Source organism: Bombyx mandarina, chromosome 12 (genome assembly GCF_030267445.1).
Source record: "Bombyx mandarina strain Sakado chromosome 12, ASM3026744v2".
Taxonomy (NCBI): domain Eukaryota; kingdom Metazoa; phylum Arthropoda; class Insecta; order Lepidoptera; family Bombycidae; genus Bombyx; species Bombyx mandarina.
In genome coordinates, this window is record NC_143219.1 from 15284260 (window position 1) to 15303834 (window position 19575).

At 35.4% G+C, this 19575-nt stretch overlaps 2 protein-coding genes across 2 annotated transcripts in view; one reads left to right on the forward strand and one right to left on the reverse strand.

The window, feature by feature from the left end:
- Positions 1–19575, reverse strand: part of bru3 (CUGBP Elav-like family member bruno 3) — a 750372-nt gene that overhangs the window by 476072 nt on the left and 254725 nt on the right.
- On the forward strand, positions 1699–8485 carry LOC114247296 (parkin coregulated gene protein homolog). Its single transcript, XM_028180226.2, has 5 exons — positions 1699–2090; positions 2903–3057; positions 4704–4875; positions 5027–5176; positions 7609–8485. Exons 1-5 carry the CDS (start codon positions 1955–1957, stop codon positions 7767–7769), a joined length of 774 nt encoding a protein of 257 aa, XP_028036027.1. The 5' UTR covers positions 1699–1954; the 3' UTR covers positions 7770–8485.

The window sequence follows — 19575 nt, forward strand, 5'->3', positions numbered from 1 at the left end:
GCAGCTATAAATAATTTGTGGTTGAAAAAAAAAAACTTTTACATACAAAGGTATTGTCAGTTCTATCATCATAAGCAGTCTTGGAAAATTTTACCACTTCGGAAAATCACGTTAATTTTCGAATGAATTGCATTGCTGGGGTTTCGCATTTCATTATATTTTGATTCCAAAGTATCTTCATGAAATGTTTTTGGTTTTGTGAATTACTGGAAATTTTCCTTCCTTTGCCTTTGTATACATTATATTGTAGAGAAGCTCTATTGAATATGATCCTTTTTAAAATGTATAATTAAAATTCCTTGGAAGATGGCATAGATAATGTAAATGTTAGTTAAGAAGTGAAATCTGATAGGTACTTTAAAAAAAATAACGGTGTAAATTATTAATTAATTACTCTTTTAAGCTAGACTTTTTTTTAGAACATCCCTACTTTTGTATAAAATATTAGCAGTTTTAATGAAACATGAATGAGTGAAATCCTTTGAATAAAATTAGTAACGACTAACATTGCTTAATAAATGTTCATTAAGTTTATCGATTCTAAAAATTAAAAAAAATGAAAATTCCAATCAATTTCAATAAATTAAATAGAAACAAAACTGCATCAAAACGTAAAACTGTAATTCTAGTCAACGTCTAAAAGTTTAACTCATCTGTGCCCATATACAATGAAAGCGAATACCGATCAAAATTCAGATGATTTTCTCCGAATAGAAGATATTGAGGGAATACCTTATATTAAAATGTAATAAAAGTCCTCTTCGCTAATATAATTCTGCGGCGTGGACCGCGCCTAAGGCGAGTGGAATGTACATGAATTAATTCGGTTAATAACGGCGGGCTTATTAATATTACTTGCTTTGGGAAAACACACATTTTTATTTATCCTGGCAATCAATGATTTCGATATATCTTATATGGTGTGGCGGGTAGCCATCATACATCGCAAGATATTTGACAGATGCCTGAATCTCGCTTACGAAATTTTCAAGACAAGCTTGCATATATACTAGTTCCAAACAACAACATTCGGACCGTCGGTCTACCGAGCAAATATCACCCGCTCGGTGGAAGATCTTCCTTTCGTCGTTAAGCCCCCAATACGGCATAACAAAATAAATACAATTTGTAACAAAACCCCTCATTACATACATACCTATTCTAAAAAAATATACATATAAAAATATGTTATATTATGTATATTCTACACCAACTCAATCCGCCTAATATTTAAATGGTTAGGTTTTCCGCTTTACGATAAAAGTTTGAAGTGATTATAGCATTCAGATGAATACAAAATATATTGCAGGCCTCTACAGTGTTACAATCTGAGAATGACTACGAATTACAACAGATGATGTGAAGCTTCAATCTACAGTTTTATCCAAAAAAAATTTGCAATTGATGTTACATGATAAAATCGGTGTAAACGACTTTAAACAAAATAATAAAGCAGAAAAGTCCTGCGCTACTATTTTACGTGTGGCATACCTACAATATAATTGAGAAATCAACCTCATGTATCAAGGTATTTTGCGGCGTTCACGTCTGATATCTGTCGGCTCCGGTAACCGACTAATATCATTCAACGCAAAATGATAGGTGTGATATTAAACGTAATATTTGCACATGCGATTATGCGTTTGTTTGGTCTCTTAACGGGCCCGTTGGTTGAATAAAACGCAACTATCTTAATCACAAATTCATCCCGTATGTTTTCATGAGGTTCGGCGGTAGCTACCCCGCGGCGCTACCGTCGCCCAATCGATATGCCCCGGTTGCCAAGCAACGCTCATGTTGCAAAATAAACAATCAGAATCGGAGGCCGGCCCTTGAACAAATTTACCTTCTTATTTTATTACTTGTGTCAACATTTTAGATCGATATTATCAGATTATTTGCTTGAGACGTTTTTACACTGTGTATCATGTTTTTTTGATTTATTATCGCTAAAATGGTTCTGTTGCCGCCTTGTGTGCCACAGAGCTGCGGAAAGGATTTCAGGAATTCTCTGAAGAAACCGAGCCCTAATTATCCTTATGGCTATAAGACGAGGAAGCCAAGAATCGTTCCGGCTTTTACGATACAAGGTTAGAGGAATATTTTGGTAATATTTAAATACGATTTTCAAATGCTTCTGTCATTTTGATCTCAGCATTATTGTCGTGGATAGTGGATAATGTATACACGGAAGCATTCGGTAGGTTCTCAATGTTTTCGAAAGCTGTCCTCCCCCTAAATGCGCTTCCAGATCTGGAATTTCCAGGCGTTTCCAGTACACTGGACCATAATATATAACTAAAATATTTTTGTTGATTGGATATGCTTAAATAGTCTTTTTCAGAGCCGACTTTCGTAAAAATAAGCTGTTTGACAAATAAATATTATAATAATATTGTTATGTACCATTAGATTAATTCATATAACAGTTCATATGACTACAGCTTGGGAAAGCTAAATAAATATACGTTGCTTTAAAAATGAAAATATATATTTTTTTCAAAAATTTACTAATAATATTTGCTAACAATATTTGCTATATGTACGTGCATTACTATAATTCTCATGTTGTATTTATTATTTTAGCTGTTCTACACACTCTCATCACTTTTAATTATTATTCTCATAATTCTCTTGCAGGTCTGCTGGAAGAGATTTCTTAAAGAAATAAACAGTGCCTTTGTACATTATTTTCCTATTACTTTGTACTATGTCTTCTTTTTTGTGTGTACATAAATAAATAAAAAGAAAGTAATATATGCAGTTTTTCGATATAATCTAATACTAGAACAGAATCTAAAGTGGGCATTGTTTCCATAATAAAATTTGTGTGTAGCCACTGTTTCGCTTGCCACTGCATGATTTAAATCAAAAAAGTTCCTATAACGTCTGTTTGTTTCAGCATTACAAAAGAACACAAAAGTAGTGCCACCTCCAAAATGTGGCGTCTTCGATCCCCTGCCTCCGAGACCGACGATGTTCAGAAAATGTTATCAAAGAGGCGAATTTCCCGTCTGCATCGAGTTCACTATTACCGGAAAACAATTGGCTTGGAAGGTTGTTAGCCTCAATGTGTTTTATTCTGGTACTCTAAGACTAACTGGGAAAGGCACTTGAAAAATTTGAGTACATTATGGTTGAAAATACTATTGATTATAGCTTAGCCCGTCATTTATTTACAATTATGAGACTTATTTTAATCTGTTGTTGAATTTTCATGATAGCTAGTATTAGAGATTTGTTTTAAAAGGAAACAAGATGGCGGTCAAGTGGCAAAATGTTGGAGGCTATTAAATACTCCTGAAAATAGAAAGGATGAATGAATCTAATAATTATTATTTTAGTTTTGTTTCTCAGAAAGCGTGTTTGAGTTTTCTGGTTTAGTACCGTCGTCCTCTGAGTTTTTTTTTTTTTAGTTTATTATATCAGCATACCGTGACAGTCGTGAAGCAGTAATACGTTTCGGTTTGAAGGATGGGGCAGCCGTTTTAGCTATACTGAGACCTTAGAACTCATATCTCAAGGTGGGTGGCGGCTTTTACGTTGTAGATGTCTATGGGCTCCGGTAACCACTTAACATCAGATGGGCCGTGAGTACGACCACCCATATACAGAATAAAAAAAAGCTAATCAGACTCTGCATGGATGGGTACCACTATCAAGCCTGCTTCTGAAGCAATGATCCTTCCGGGGTTTTGGGCGGGACAGTCTAACGACTGTGTAACCACAACTGAAACCTTGGGCTCGTGTCTTAGGGTGTAGTGGCCTTGTCGCTATGGTATATGTGGCTTTGAAAGCCATGTGTTGCCGGCTGGGTTGTAAGTTCTATATCAATAAAAAATATAAAAAGAAAATGTGATGTAGTCAACTCGCAAGATGTGTGGGTAAATTTATGCTGATGAAACCGAGTGAGGCACAGAGGGTCTAGTCTTTGACACAAATAAGAAAACTATATAATACTAGCCATACTCGCCCGCTTCGTTGGGCATTTAAAATTAACATTATTATTTATTGTCATTATTATTAGGGAGTCCAACACTCATATAAATATTAGCCTTTTTTTTTATTGATTAGTTGAGTGGACGAGCTCATAGCCCACCTGGTATTTAGTGGTTACTGGAGCCCATAGACATCTACAACGTAAATGCGCCACCCACCTTGAGATATAAGTTCTAAGGTTTCAGTATAGTAACAACAGCTGCCCCACCCTTCAAACCGAAACGCATTACTGCTTCACGGCAGAAATAGGCAGGCTGGTGGTACTTACCCGTGCGGACTCACAAGAGGTCCTACCACCAGTAAATATGTATGTACCACGTAGGACAGATTAAGTGAAAGTACTACCACCAGTACAAGAGGTCCTACCATCAGCCTATCCATTAAGTAATGTATTTTCTACATGGGTACCAAGTTTCAAGTCTAGCGGATGCACGGTTCAATAGTTATAACGGAACATCCGTAAAAACCAGTGCAGATTTATATATTAGTATAGATTAAGTAAGGTTATCGTTCATTATTATTTTTAAGACACGATTGAAATCGTCGATGTACTCTTAAGGTCGTTTAATGTTTGTGTCTTTAGCGTAATGGCATATTTAGGCTACGGTAATGAATTTATATCCTTTTGGATGCGATCTGAAAAAAAAAAACCTATAGTTCGCTGCATGGGTATTCACTTTCGAACCATTCCTATTCTCCCTTAGGTCCCCATAGAGAAACTGGACTTCCATCACTACCTGCCGATGTTCTTTGATGGGCTAGCCGAGGGTACTTATCCTTACAGCTTCATCGTCGAACGTGGTATTCATGACCTTGTGACTAAAGGCTCGTACAAGATACTTCCCGTGGTCCCGCAGCTAATCATTCCCATAAAGAGTAAGTGCCGGTTTTTTATTTGTTTAAGAGGCCCAGCCCATTCCGGGGTGAATGGTTACTTACTTTAATGTAGGTTAGCTATTTAACCCTAACCCACTAAAACCATTAAAAACCACTAAAGCTCTCTCCTAATTCAAGTTTGAAATTTTAGATGCCTTGGCGACGAAGCGCCCTGCAGTCATCTGTCACGCCCTAAAATGCATTCAAATGATTGTGACGGGGTCTGATAGGGTCGGCGAAGCTCTTGTCCCTTACTACAGACAGATCCTACCGGTACTAAACTTGTTCAAGGATAGAAATCGTAAGTACTAATCTACTAGATTTAAAATATTGTAAAGCCCTTCTTTACTATTTTCAATTGAAATGTTCCGAGTTTATAAATATTTTACGGTTACGAATAATAGTAGGTTTGGAGCGCGAGCTTAATTTGTAAATTTTAAAGTTTTACTATAACTATGACTACAACTATACCATTTTACTACTGATGTTTATTAATAATGCTTAAATTGTTTGTTAATAAATATTAGCAGTAAGTCAGTGGCTCATCTTGTTAATGAAAAGTTTCTGACATATATTATTATTTTTTTATATTATTGTTTCTGGGAAATTTATCTATGTTTACCTCGTGTCACGGCATTATATTGTTGATAGTTCAAGCAGTTTATATTATGTAATTTGATCTAAAGTAACCCAATATTGATTCTTGATAGAAACAAACAGGAAAGTAAATTCAGAATACACGGTACTATGAATTGTCCGAACTGAAAATGAGAGTCAAACCAAATCAGGTCCTTCGCAACCCTAGTTACTTTATCTATCTAGATAATAAAATAAAAAATCTTATCCATAATTAAATAAAGCAATAAAAAATCCTGAAGATGGTATGGCACATGTTAAATGTTCAAGCAACCTTTAACGACAAACAATTCCCGAAACGCTACATTGTCGCGAAATGAGCGAAACTCGGTGAGCACATGACACCCCAGCCGCAACTATTTTGCAACAAGAGAAAATGGGCTGCAACCGTTCTAAGCACACGGGCGACGAAAAAGTCGTTTCGATAAAATTAATTGGAATGCTTGAGAAATACCTTTACGATAGTTATTGAAATATTTCCAATTTGATAGAAAATGCAATTATAATATTTTTTTATTTTTTTCAATTTTCAAGGTTATGTTATAAAATAATAAACTTAATGGTCTTAATTATCGCGATAAATAGTATTTATAGTACATCTGGAATGACCGGGAATAGTGTTAAATTTAAAAAAAAAAAAAATAATTTAAATTTTTTAATTAACAAAATAAGCACATAAATATTTATTAAAAAAAACAAAGTTGATATGAGCCAAATTTCTTTACAAATTTCTGAATTTGTCCAATTCTTTAACAATGAAAAGGATATAAATGCGCTTTTCAAATCGCTCGTCTGCAATACGCATTGAACAAAAACCGGTAGCCGGTGGGGTTCGTCGGATTCCCGTAACAATGCGCGGTCAGGTGTCAGACCACGTTGAGTGGCACGCCGCTCGTGTGACGTGACACGAAATCAGTTAACTTTTACGCTATCGAGAATGTTAAAAACTCACACTGAGGACACTGTACTGATACAACAACGTTTAGGGACGTGGGGACATATCGTCACCCGATTTACTGTGCTAATAATGTTTTTTGATGTGTCTTTACGGCATTGTAGATTTAATTTCTTAGGCTTTCTCAAAAAAGAATAAATTATTAGAACTGCGGCGTTGGCTTAAATGAAAAAACGTATTTTCATTGTTCTTTCAAATTCCTTTAAATAAGGAAGTTATTGATTTAATAAAAATTAAGTTATTACTGATTTTCGTTCAAAATAATTAATATATTATGAAATATTTCAATGTTTTTTTTTTTAATTTAAATTAATTTAAATAAATTAATTTCTAATTTTTGCTCTATATAAATATTTAAGGCTCCTTCAAAATATTTGAAAGTGTTCCGATTTCATTGTTTTATATTTATTTCAAACAATATCGATTTTACGTGCCCAACACTATTTTACTTTTGTAATTAATCTACTCGGGATGTTCTGACAAGTCTATTAGGTCGAAAACAATATGTCGACGTCTGGCGTTCGCGCGTGTCAATTATTTTGAGCGCCGAGAATGATTGATGGCAGTCAATTGAGATGCGAAACCGTGTAACCAATATAGATGCTGTCGGGATTCCAACCAAAAGTATCGTTGGGAATCGTACAAATATTTTCAGATACAATTTTAGCTTTTTACTAGTAGTGCTGTGATGTTGACATGCTTATTTCTATGACACTCTAAAGATATGAATTAAATACAATGATAATGTCGAACATACTGGTGGTAGGACCTCTTGTGAGTCCGCGCGGGTTGGTACCACCACCACGCCTATTTCTGCCGTGAAGCAGTAATCCGTTTCGGTTTGAAGGGTGGGGCAGCAGTTGTAACTGTACTTGAGATCTTAGAACTTATATCTCAAGGTGGGTGGCGCATTTACGTTGTGGATGTCTATGGGCTCCACCGACCACTTAACACCAGGTGGGCTATGAGCTCATCCACTTATCTAAGCAATAAATAAATAAAAACTTATATCTACTTTATTGATTTGAATTTCGCATCTCTTGATACAAGTACATTGGGCGTCTAATTCTTAAGGCGATGATTATATTTGTCTGTATTCGTAAAGAATCTCAGCTCTATTCTACTTAAGGCTATGTTCTTAGGAAACATGGGGTCCGGTATCGATCACACGACGACGAGAGGCGAGAACGTTGGCGACCTCATCGAGGACACGCTACAGATATTGGAACGCTACGGTGGTCCGGACGCATTCATAAACATTAAATACATGATACCGACCTACGAGTCTTGCGTTTTGAATTAGCATGGATTTTTTTTTGCGTGAGCAATTTTTGAGCAATTATGTGAGCAATCGATGCTGACAATTTTTTTTAACTATTACAATTTATTAGGTTCAAGTTGGTTTGTTGGTAAATTTAAAATTTGCGACGTAAAATTAAAATAGGTATTTTCGATTAATTTTTTTTTGTTGATGGGAAATTCATGAATTGCTCGAAGATTAAAGATTGTTTCGCTCAACTATGCTTTTTTCACTGTTAATTAACTAAGTACAAGGTTTATGACGTAATAATTTTTTACTGCTGAACTAATTACAGTATTGTTTAGGTTTTAATGTTAGCGTCGAAAAAAATTCACGATTTTTTATTTTATATTTTAAACAATACTTGTAGGAGCAGCATGAACAAAATTATGAATTCATCGAATTCAGAGGATCCTTTCAAAGTTTTCTTCGAAATTTATTGTATATGATAAAGGAACGAACCATTAAATTCTGTAAAAAGTAGACGAGTCTTGTTAACCGATCGAAAGTAAATGAATGATGTAAAATAATTTAATGATAATAATGATTGTACTGTGATTGTGTATTGCAATATTATAATTTATAATTAAAATTATGTTTAAAAGCTGTTATTAGTTTTAGTAAGTTTTGTTTGATACGCTTTTTACGAATGTTTTTGTTTCATAATAAATTGGTTGTGAAAAATATTTGATTTTAAATTTCCTTAAATGATTCCGACATCATTGTCATTCGTATACTTCGTATAGTCATGCGTATTTACCAAAATAATTGGTGATTTACACCAGCCAATACTGGAACAGACTGGGGATGGACTATTAAGTTCAAACAACTGTATTCTTCCAAAGCACCACGGTTATGGAATTGAATCCATTCATGTTTTTTTTTACTTTAGTGCTTTGCAAATATAAAATCTTATTTATGAACTCGCTTATGTTAATAAGTTTCCTTGAACGCTACAAATTGTCGGACGATCCCTCAGCATTAGTGGGCAATAGGTGTATAAAATATTTTTTACTGGTGGTAGGACCTCTTGTGAGACCGCACTGGTAGGTGCCACAGCCCCGTTTATTTCTGCCGTGAAGCAGTAATGCGTTTCAGTTTGAAGGATGGGGCAGCCGTTGAAACTATACTGAGACCTTAGAACTCGTGTCTTTTTTTCTTAGATGTGTGGACGAGCTCACAGCCCACCTGGTGTTAAGTGGAGCCCATAGACATTTAAAATGCAAATGCGCCAGTTCTAAGATCTCAGTATACTTACAACGGCTGCCCCACCCTTCAAACCGAAACTCATTACTGCTTCACGGCAGAAATAGGCAGGGTGGTGGTAGCTACCCGTGCGAGCTCACAAGAGGTCCTACCGCCAGATAGAAAGGTGGGTGGCCGCACTTACGTAGTCTATGTCTATTGGCTCCGGTAACCACTTAACACCAGGTGGGCTGTGAGCTCGTCCACCCATCTATACATTAAAATAAAAATACAAATATACATACATTTTGGATACTGTATAAGAGGATAACAAATGAGAATTACTAGTAGGTGCTCTTGAAATCTGCGACGATCAATCTCGTGCTAAGCCTGGATCCAATCAATAGTCTCTGCCCACTAAGTTAAACAGTGGAGCGGCTTTATCAAAAGGGTCCCTGCAGTCAATGTTTAGATCAGCCGGGCAAAAGCAATTTACAGCCTGGCAACCAGAATTCAGAGCCACGCATGCATGCAATTTGCATTGCATGATGTCAGGGATGCTGGATCAGAATTTGAGGATGAATTTTAAAACATTCAATAGCTTTGTGTTTGGACACGTGTATCGCAGATTAGCCCACGGATTGCTTAGCCTTAAAAGGTTATAGGAACACTACGAAAATAAACAGTAAAATATAGCTTTTTTTTATTGCCGTATAGGCAGACGAGCATACGGCCCACCTGATGGTGAGTGGTTACCGTCGCTCATGAACGTCAGCAATGCCAGGGGCAGAGCCAAGCCGCTGCCTATCGTTTAATACTCTCCACAAGCTTCGTTTGAAGAAGGACATGTCATAGCGCTCGGGAAACACCGTAGAGGGGAGCTCATTCCATAGCCGGATAATTTAAAAAGGAGTCGGTGATAAGAGCTACGGACGAAAGTGAAAACATCTGATATAAAAGTTTTACTGAAAAATCTCAAACCATGAAGGTTCTATGTCAATTCGAAGTATCTATTACAATAGAACGGCAATTTCATACTTTGACCCCTATTATTTCTCTAATCCCAAATTTTGTGCATTTGGCTATTAGTCGTCATCTTAACATGCTTGCCCATATCTACGTCGAATTCGGTATCTGTCGAAATTAAATCGTCGCCTGCAGCTTCAGAGGAGTACGGCTTAAGTTTCACGCTTTCCACCCCTCACGGTACCATCGACGTAATTTGGCTGTAAAATTGCATCAACGATCCTTGAGTGAGAAGGGATTTGAGGCGAGAATGTTTATGAAAATGCCGAGTTTTGATAAATTATGACTACTCCGAAAGTTTTCAAAATCATTTAATATGCGTAGCTTGTTAATGACTTAGACAGACTTTTTAGATAACGATTAATTAATAATTGATATTTTTTTTAAACGAGAACCATTAACTTAGATTTTTTTTTATTTAGTGCTTAGATGGATGGATCATCTTACAGCCCACCTGGCGTTAAGTTGTTACTGGATCCCATTATATTTACAACGTAAATGCGCCACCCACCTTGAGATATAAGTTCTAAGTCAGTATATTTACAACGGCTACCCACCCTTCACACCGAAACGCATTACTGCTTCACGGCAGAAACAGGCGGGTTGGTGGTGCCTACCCGTGCGGACTCACAAGAGGTCCTACCACAAGTAATTACGCAAATTATAATTTTGCGGGTTTGATTTTTATTACACGATGTTATTTCTTCACCGTGGAAGTTAATTGTGAACATTTATACGTGCATTACAAAAATTGGTACCCGCCTGTCGGATTCGAACACCAATGCATCGCTAGACACGAATGCACCGAACGCCTTATCCTTTGGGCAACGACGGCGACAAGAGAATCAACAAATTGAATAAAATGCGGTTACCAAGAAAATGTACATCACAAAAATAAGTTATTCCCGATATTCATGTTAAGATACCTAAGAGTAATGGTAATCGCTTGAGACCAGGTAAGCCAGTTCCAATATTAAAAACTTATTCCAAAAACTTATATTTCGTACTAATAAACTCTAAAAGGTCATAAGGACCACGATGAAACTTATATCTTTCTCATAATATGAACTACGTGACATCGAAGCTCTAAAGCTCAAAAGCTATTGATTCTTCACGTTTCGATTCACACACTCACTCAAATGGTAAATGTGAGAAGAACAAAATTGTATGAAAAAGACACTATTAAGAATTTACTCATTAAAATAGTCTTGCAAATATTTTATTGATTTCATTTATTATTATTTTTAATATGAGTACAGATTATAATATTAACAATGCTATTTTTAATGTTTGTAACATTTTAATGAGCTTAAGCCAATCTGTATCTGCAAACTGAAGATATTTGCAGTTTTTTTTTATTTTATTAAGCATGTCGACTTAATAACAATAAACATAACAAAGAAAGAAAACTTAGCGGCACGATTTGTGCAAATATTAAGCAAACTCACACAAAAAACCTTAATAAATCCGTAGTCTGCAAATATATAAATTCAGGTACGCAAAAAAAAAAAAAACTAATTTGTCCGACAATATTAAAACTTGGAAGTACAGTCGAATAGTTTCAGAACGAACTCCTTCCTAAAATTACCGTCTTGATTGCTCCCAAGATAAATTATTTCAGTCTTAAAGTCATTTCTTGCATTGATATATAAAATAATGGATGCGACTTTTAACATTTGAAGTTATTTAAGTTTATGTTTCTCACAATTTTCCGATTTTTAAAAAGAAAGTAGGGGAAGGAAGAAGAAAGAAAGCAGTTTTTTTAACTTAATTGAAGCCAGTGCTAGAAATTTTAGTATTAAAGAAATTACATATTGAAATATAACCATTTCACTATGCTACTGACGATAGCTACAGGGTGTTTGAAGAAAAAAATACTTTCTTTGTGCTTATTTCCGTTGGAACGTAGGAAGTAAGATAAGATAGGATAGTACTGTTTTTATTCTAATATAATAAAACCTTCGAACAAATAATAATAGCAACAATAAATAAATAGTTATAAATAGACATGCTTTAACAAAAACAGACTTCAAATAGAAAAAAAGATATTCTAAAACAAATTACTAAAAACAATAATCATCGAAATCGGTTGGCGTGATATTGAGCTATTGAGCTATTCATCTATTTGTGGCACACGTACTTAATGCAAATTTAAGGCTTATATGGTTTTCTCGTGGATACCGTTATCAGAATTGGACTAAATTGATATGGGACGACACGTGAAGCGTCAGCTTTGTAATAAAAAAAGAATCATCAAAATCGATTCATGGAGTAAACAGCTATGAGGTAACAAACATAAAAAAAACATACCAAAAACAAACCTCCTCCTTTTTTAAGTCGGTTAAAAAATATGAGCCTTATATCATTATTATATCATTAACAAAGAAAAAATTACAGCTTTAAATTCAACAATGAATTTGTTCACACAATCACATCTAGCATATATCTATGTCTGGGTACCTCCTTTATAAATGTCGGGCTACTAAAAAGGTGTCGTCTTGGAACCAGACCGCGTCTGCAGCAAGCTGATAAATGTAGTACGAAGCCTTCGGACTTGAGCTCAATTTATATTAATATTTATACATTTTTTGACCCGTGACTTTGGTCTGACGTGAGGTCTCCGGGTGACCTGTACTGACATTGATATGAAAAAAGGATAGGCTTAAAGAGATTTCTTTTAGGATATTATGTTTTTCTTGTAACTTTTTTCTTGATAGTTTTATATAACGATTGTATCGCAAAGATCACTTCGGTCAAGAGTATAATTTCGATAATAGTGTTAAACTTTCACCACCGACCCCCAGAGTAGCGTCCATCTTTACTGCTTGTAAGCACTGCACCCTTTTCAGAGTCTTTCCCTCACGATTTTTCCACATCTTTTAAGAAAAGCAATACCCTGCCTCTGTCATTGACTGATGTCCATAACCGACGACCATGGTATACATTCGCCTTCGAAGGTAGTTGAAAATAATCTTCAATCTAAATACATTCATCATCTATATTCTGAAACCGTATTTAGCGTTTCCAAGATTATTAGATTAAATCTTATAAGGTTCCACGCATGATTTTATGACTTTTTAAGTCTAAAGTCAGATTTTTGCGTTCGTTCAAAGACAAGATAATAACTATAAAAACTGTTGCAATGAGATCCGTCTTTTTATTAATTGCGATGACATTTCTGGAAGTAGTTTCAGTAGTTAGGATTTACCACAATAGAAAGAAAAGGACATGGCTCACAACCAGTTAAAGCCATAAGATACTAATAATATGAGTCTACCTGATCGTTCATAATGGGATATGAGTATATAGCCCTAGCCACCTCCACCTGCTACGACATCTCCTAGCCAATCTTCTTGTCTTACTCAAACTCAATCGTAGCAGTAGTACTGATTCCTCAATTACCTTTTCCAAATTATTCCTATCCTCCCGTCTGTGATTCAACTGACAGTAGTACCGTATTTTAATGTAAATACCATAGGTGATTCTATAGATGGCATTTAGATGAAAAGGTCAGCTATATTAAAATGGCAATGAGACTTTCATCTCCTATTTTGAGGTGAACAGTAGTGATAAATTCTGGCTTCGTGACGTATCTTCAGGACCACATAATGTCTTTCAAACGACATCTAAGAAGATCTTCGTGATTGATTGTGTTTGTTTGTTTGATTAAAATATGCTGGTGTCTATGAGTGGAAGAAAACTCTTAGGATCAGCCAGGCCATCGATATTCAATCAAGCTACGTTCATAAAAATGGGCACGAAATGGATAGTGATTAAACTAAAAACAATGAAACAAAAAATACTTGTAGTAACAATTTCAAAATGAAAAGCAAACAAAACGTAAAACTCGGATTGTATTAAGACTCAATATTTTCCAATACCATACCATTCAAGAACTATACAAAAGGTCGTATGTATCAGTTAGTTGTTTTATGAAAATCACCGTTCAAACCGTTATGCACAAAGACTTCTTTCCTTTTTCAAAAACTTGTACTGCAGACGTTACAGTTTTGATGCGATGCAATTTTACACTAATTGAACGGACTAGTGGAAAAAAACGTAACAAATAAAATGAAGCATATTTATGGAAATTTAATTGAAAAACGTTACTCAGCTGAGTGGTTTCAGTTCTCTTTCTGCATTTTGATATACTAGATACCGGATTTTTAAATAGATTTCACTTATTACATTTTCACTTTTTAAAGTTATTATATTTTCAAGTTTTCTAGTATAACTGAAATGCCTCTCTTTCGCTAGTAGTATCAATCTAATAGTTAAACATTAACATAAAATTAAAACACAACCAGCAAAGATTAGATATACAATAACTTAAGTTAGAATTTATCGTGAGATTACAACCATCTATTTGTATCGCAAAGCATTTGTGCAGCTTGGAAAGATAACCATTTAAACCAAACAAACCACAGCAAAATATAGAACAAAAATTAGGTTATCTTGCCTGCATTCACTTTAAAAATATAAATTGAATTACTAGTACCTTGGCGATCTCTAATCGCTTAGCTCTATCGATTCGTAATGATTTTTCTTTCCGATTTTCACTCTTTCAATATACATGTTATATAACCGACTAGCGGCCCGCTCCGGCTCCACTCGGGTCTTTAACAAAAATTTCAACGATATTTGACGTTCTTTTATTTAAAAAATATTACTTATTGCGGTATAACTATAATAGTTAGACATATGCTGTCGCGACATTTTTTGCAAATAATAATGTGTTCTACAAAGCGTAGAATCAATAGTTTTCGCAAGGCATGCGATGTAAAGGATATTTCAGGTAAATTTTACTCCTTAGGTTACATTATTGGAGTTTTAGTAAGGATCCCTAATTTAAAAACAAAAAATATTATAGCCTATGTCAGTCGGGAATAGTGTTGCTTTCAAACAGTGAAAGAATTTTTCAAATCGATTCAGTAGTTTGAAACAAACAAACAAATAAATCTTTCCTCTTTATATTATAATATTAGTATAGATGACTGACTTGATGGTGCAGTGGTTAGCGTCTCTGACTACTGCGCCGGGTGCTGTGGGTTCGATTCCAACATCGGACAAACATTGTGTGACGAACACGATTGTGTGCTCTTTTTCTGGGTGTATTATCTATATGTATATATATTTAAATATAAAGTATGTTTATCATAATCTGGTACTCATAATACAGGGAATCCTAAATTGGTGCTAAATGACCGTGCTTAATTTGCTCCCAGTTATTATTAAAACAGGACCTCTTGTGAGTCCGCACGGGTAGATACCACCACCCTGCCTATTTCTGCCGTGAAACAGTAACGTGTTTAGGTTTGAAGGGTGGGGCAGCCGTTGTAACTACTTATGAGACCTTAGAACTCATATCTCAAGGTGGGTGGCGCATTTACGTTGTAGATGTCTATGGGCTCCAGTAACCACTTAACGCCAGGTGGGCTGTGAGCTCGTCCACCCATATAAGCAATAAAAAAAAGTTATTCCATTGAATTTTTTTATAATTTTTATAATTTAATCGCCATTAAATCTAGTTACGTGCTATCCTCTGAGCACCTTGGAAACCTAAATTCGCTGTGATAATGATGTTTTCAAAAAAAGATAAAACTCTCACACATTGTTGAGTGTTCGTACGACCGGAAACATTGCGACGACGCGAATTCGATTCCCAGCCCGTCCGGGAACTAAACATCGGCGTGGAAATGAGTCGGCTGCGGAAAGACTTACATTTTCCGCTTTATTGAATATTGAGGATGTAAGCGGAGAGATTCTACTAACTGGAACAGACGTGGGTTTGTATATTGATGATATTTGTTTACAAAACTTATATGGTTTTTATTATTTGAACGTACATAAGTACGTATATCAATCATCCTTTGGTTTGAGCAGTAGTTGAAGTAGCAGGTTTTGAAGCAGATGATGAATTAAGCCCCAATTATTTATTTACTACTAGCTGACCCGGCAAACTTCGTAGTGCATTAATCGATAAATAAAAGTCCTAAACTTTTGTATAAAATGGGGGACGGGGACACATCAAAGGAAAAACAGAATTGTTATTTTTATTTAATTCTGAGCATTTTCATATTTATTTACATTTTAAACCTTCTATGGACTTTCACAAATAATTCAAGAGCATAATATGCCAAATCGGTCCAGCCGTTCTCGTGTTCTCGAAAAGCAATTCATTTTTATATTTATTTCCTATAATGTTGTTTTCCAAATATTTCATCTCAATTTTTTGCTTTGTATATTTAAATATCACCCAAAGGCTTCTGAATAAACTTTAACGATAATCAGATACTTTTGCAACCTTTGTTATCTTAAATGCGGACTTTTAATTTAATTTCATTAATTTAATTTTTATCAGCAATACCAAAATCACAATCACATTTCTTTGTGAAAGCTTATAATTTAAACCTGATAAATAAATATCGAGTATCAAAATAAATATATATCTATATGAGAACTTACACATACTTACATAGGTGTAAATAAATACTGTAAAAACTGAGACCTTAGAACTTATGTCTCGAGGTGGGTGGCGGCATTTACGTCGTAGCTGTCTATGCGCTCCAGTAAGACTTAATACCAGGTGGGCCGTGAGCTCGTCCACCCACCTAATCTATAATAAACAAAAAATAATAATATAGATATTTAAAACCCAGAAAGAAAGCAAATAACTTTGGGCAGATGTCCGATGTGGGAATCGAATCCTCTACTCACGGCCCACCAGGCTCTAACTTCAGTCTGATTTTCCATAGTAGACGCCAACTTTTATAGTATAGCATCTATTGTTTAATGAAATCACGTTAACAGTTGGGTTTTGATCTTGTTTGATCATCTACATAAACTTAAAGTACTCAGCTTCGAAAGTCCAATTAGAAATTGAAGCACAAAACTATTTTTAATTCTGAATGCCCCTAGAATTTCTGAAGTCCATGGGTGACGGTAACCACTCACCATCAATGGGCCGTATGCTCGTTTGCCTACAAGGACAACAAAAAAAAAATAAAAAAATCCATTCTTTGCAACATAAATGCTACTATAACTATATAACTAAATAAATACGCAATGAATTTTAATTTCGTGATGCGTAAGCCCATGCAACACGGCTCGATCCTGAAAGCCGAAAATTTCATTTCATTATCATTATCTTGGCCTAAAACTAATCCCTTTGCACGGTCATCTGTTCCCCTTTAATCCGCATTAAACGCCACAAGCTCCCCCTTAATGCGGCTTTGTCCTGTTTCTTTCTTATCTCGCTTCGAAATTTGTCTAGGCGATGCTGTAAAATAGTCCGAGCCGGGCGTTTGTTACACCGTACCGTAACAAATACAGGTAAAGTTTTATTTTTCAACAAGCGGCCCGCTCCGGCTCCGCTCGGGTCTTAAACAAAAAAATCAACGATATTTGACGTTGTTTTGTTTTTTTTTGAATAAAAGAACACTTATTGCGGCATAACTATAATAGTGAGACATGTGCTGTCGCGACACTTTTTGTAAATAATAATGTGTGCTACAAAGTCGTAGTACATTATTTTATTCTATCATCAATAGTTTTCGCAGGGCACGCGATGTAAAGAATATTTTAGGTAATTTTTTTACACCTTGGGTTACATTATTGGAGTATTAGTAAGGATCCCTAATTAAAAAAGAAAGATTATACCCTATGTCACTCGGGAATAGTGTAGCTTCCAAACAGTCAAATCGGTTCAGTAGTTTAAGAGCCTATTCAATACAAACAAACAAACAAACAAATCTTTGCTCTTTATAATAATAGTATAGATTAAGAATACGATACCGTTTTATGGATTGAAGTTGAATTTTTAAATATATTTTCCGAATTAAATAAGTAAGCTCTATTTATGGAAAACAGTATAGATTAAGAGTAAAACATAATCGTTTATGGGCTGTGGTTTGAGAAGCACAGTCTGTTTGATGCTAAGCAATAATTAGGAGCGCTAATTACTGCACCACCGAGTCAGTCAGATATAAAATCTAAGTACCAATTGTTTTGAAAAATCGATGTCTTGAATTCCTATCCTAAGTAGTCGCGACAGGGAACATTGCGAAAGGTACAATAGTCGCTATGCCTAGCACCGCTTACGATTAAGATTGTAGGTATACGACATAGGGAAGACCTCCCACTGAGCGAGTGATATTGATCAAGGTGATATTGACAATATCATTAATTTTCAGCCTTAAGAACACGATGCTAGGGTTCACAAACAGCACGCGCGTCACTTAATCACACCGATACAGAAAAGCATCCTCTAAGAAACACTTTTTTTTTTTATTGCTTAAATGGATGTACGAGCTCACAGCCCACCTGGTGTTAAATGGTTACTGGAGCCCATAGACATCTACAAAGTAAATGCGCCACCCACCTCGAGATATAAGTTCTAAGGTCTCAGTATAGTTACAATGGCTACCCAAACCCTTCGAACCGAAACGCATTACTGCTTCACGGCGGAAATAGGCGGGGTGGTGGTACCTACCCGTGCGGACTCCCAAGAGGTCCTACCACCAGTGATTACGCAAATTGTAATTTTTGCGAGTTTGATTTTTATTACACGATGTTATTCCTTCACCATGGAAGTCAATCGTGAACATTTGTTGAGTACGTATTTCATTAGAAAAATTGGTACCCGCCTGCGGGATTCGAACACCGGTGCATCGCTACATACGAATGCACCGGACGTCTTATCCTTTAGGCCACGACGACTTCTACACTTGTAAAAAATGTAATATCTCTCTATCAGAAATTACGCTACAGTGTAAGCATCGGACGTTTTAAGTGGAAGAGAGCTACAGAGATGGCGCAGGCTACGATTTATTTCGACCGCAACTGTACAAGCCGTTATTGTTGCACTTGTTAAATTACAACTTTTTAATCTTAATTCGCACTACAGTTATTGTTGTTAGTTTTGTTTGATTAATTATTTATTTATTGGTGTCTATCTACTATTTTTTTATTAGACGTTGTTCGATTTTTAAAGCAGGGCTTTAATAGGATAATATACGAAATTATGAAGCACCTTTTTAAATCTTCCACATAATAATGCAGTAGTGAGTTCTTGGTATTGCATCAGCTGCGTCACTCCACCTACCCTTAAAACCCGTGTTTAAAATTGTACCTTTTGTATTTTTACTAAAGAGCTTACGAGCCGCCTAATACTAAAGAGCGTACCTAGGCCCATAGACAAAGTAAATGCCACCACCAGTCTCAAGAAATAAGGTTGAGGGTTGTCAGTTTCAGTAGTTTGTTTCTGACAAACTGAATTTAATATTAATCAACGAATATGCTTTAATTGGATTGTGATCAAATAGGAGTTCTTTAGATCGCAAGCATCCTCGTACTCCACTGCATTTGAGAATAGTTTCAACTGCTGTAAAATATTCATTTGCTGGCTCCTGACATCGACGTTGGCTGGCTAAGTATGGATAGTCGTACAGTTACGACAATTGTCATATTAGTCACATTAATAAATAATAAAAAAATGAATACGTTTTATATGTATTTTAAAACCAACTAAACGATAACGTTATTATGATGTCTTTAATCTGAACTATACCGAGCGCCGTGTATTCGTGTGCTTCTTCTT

Bases quoted from the DNA above. Each gene is read 5' to 3' on its own strand.
- LOC114247296 (XM_028180226.2), top strand. From the start codon at position 1,955: ATGGTTCTGTTGCCGCCTTGTGTGCCACAGAGCTGCGGAAAGGATTTC. The intron at 4,876-5,026 runs GTAAGTGCCGGT...TTGAAATTTTAG, and splicing joins GCTAATCATTCCCATAAAGA to ATGCCTTGGCGACGAAGCGC. The intron at 5,177-7,608 runs GTAAGTACTAAT...CTATGTTCTTAG, and splicing joins CTTGTTCAAGGATAGAAATC to GAAACATGGGGTCCGGTATC.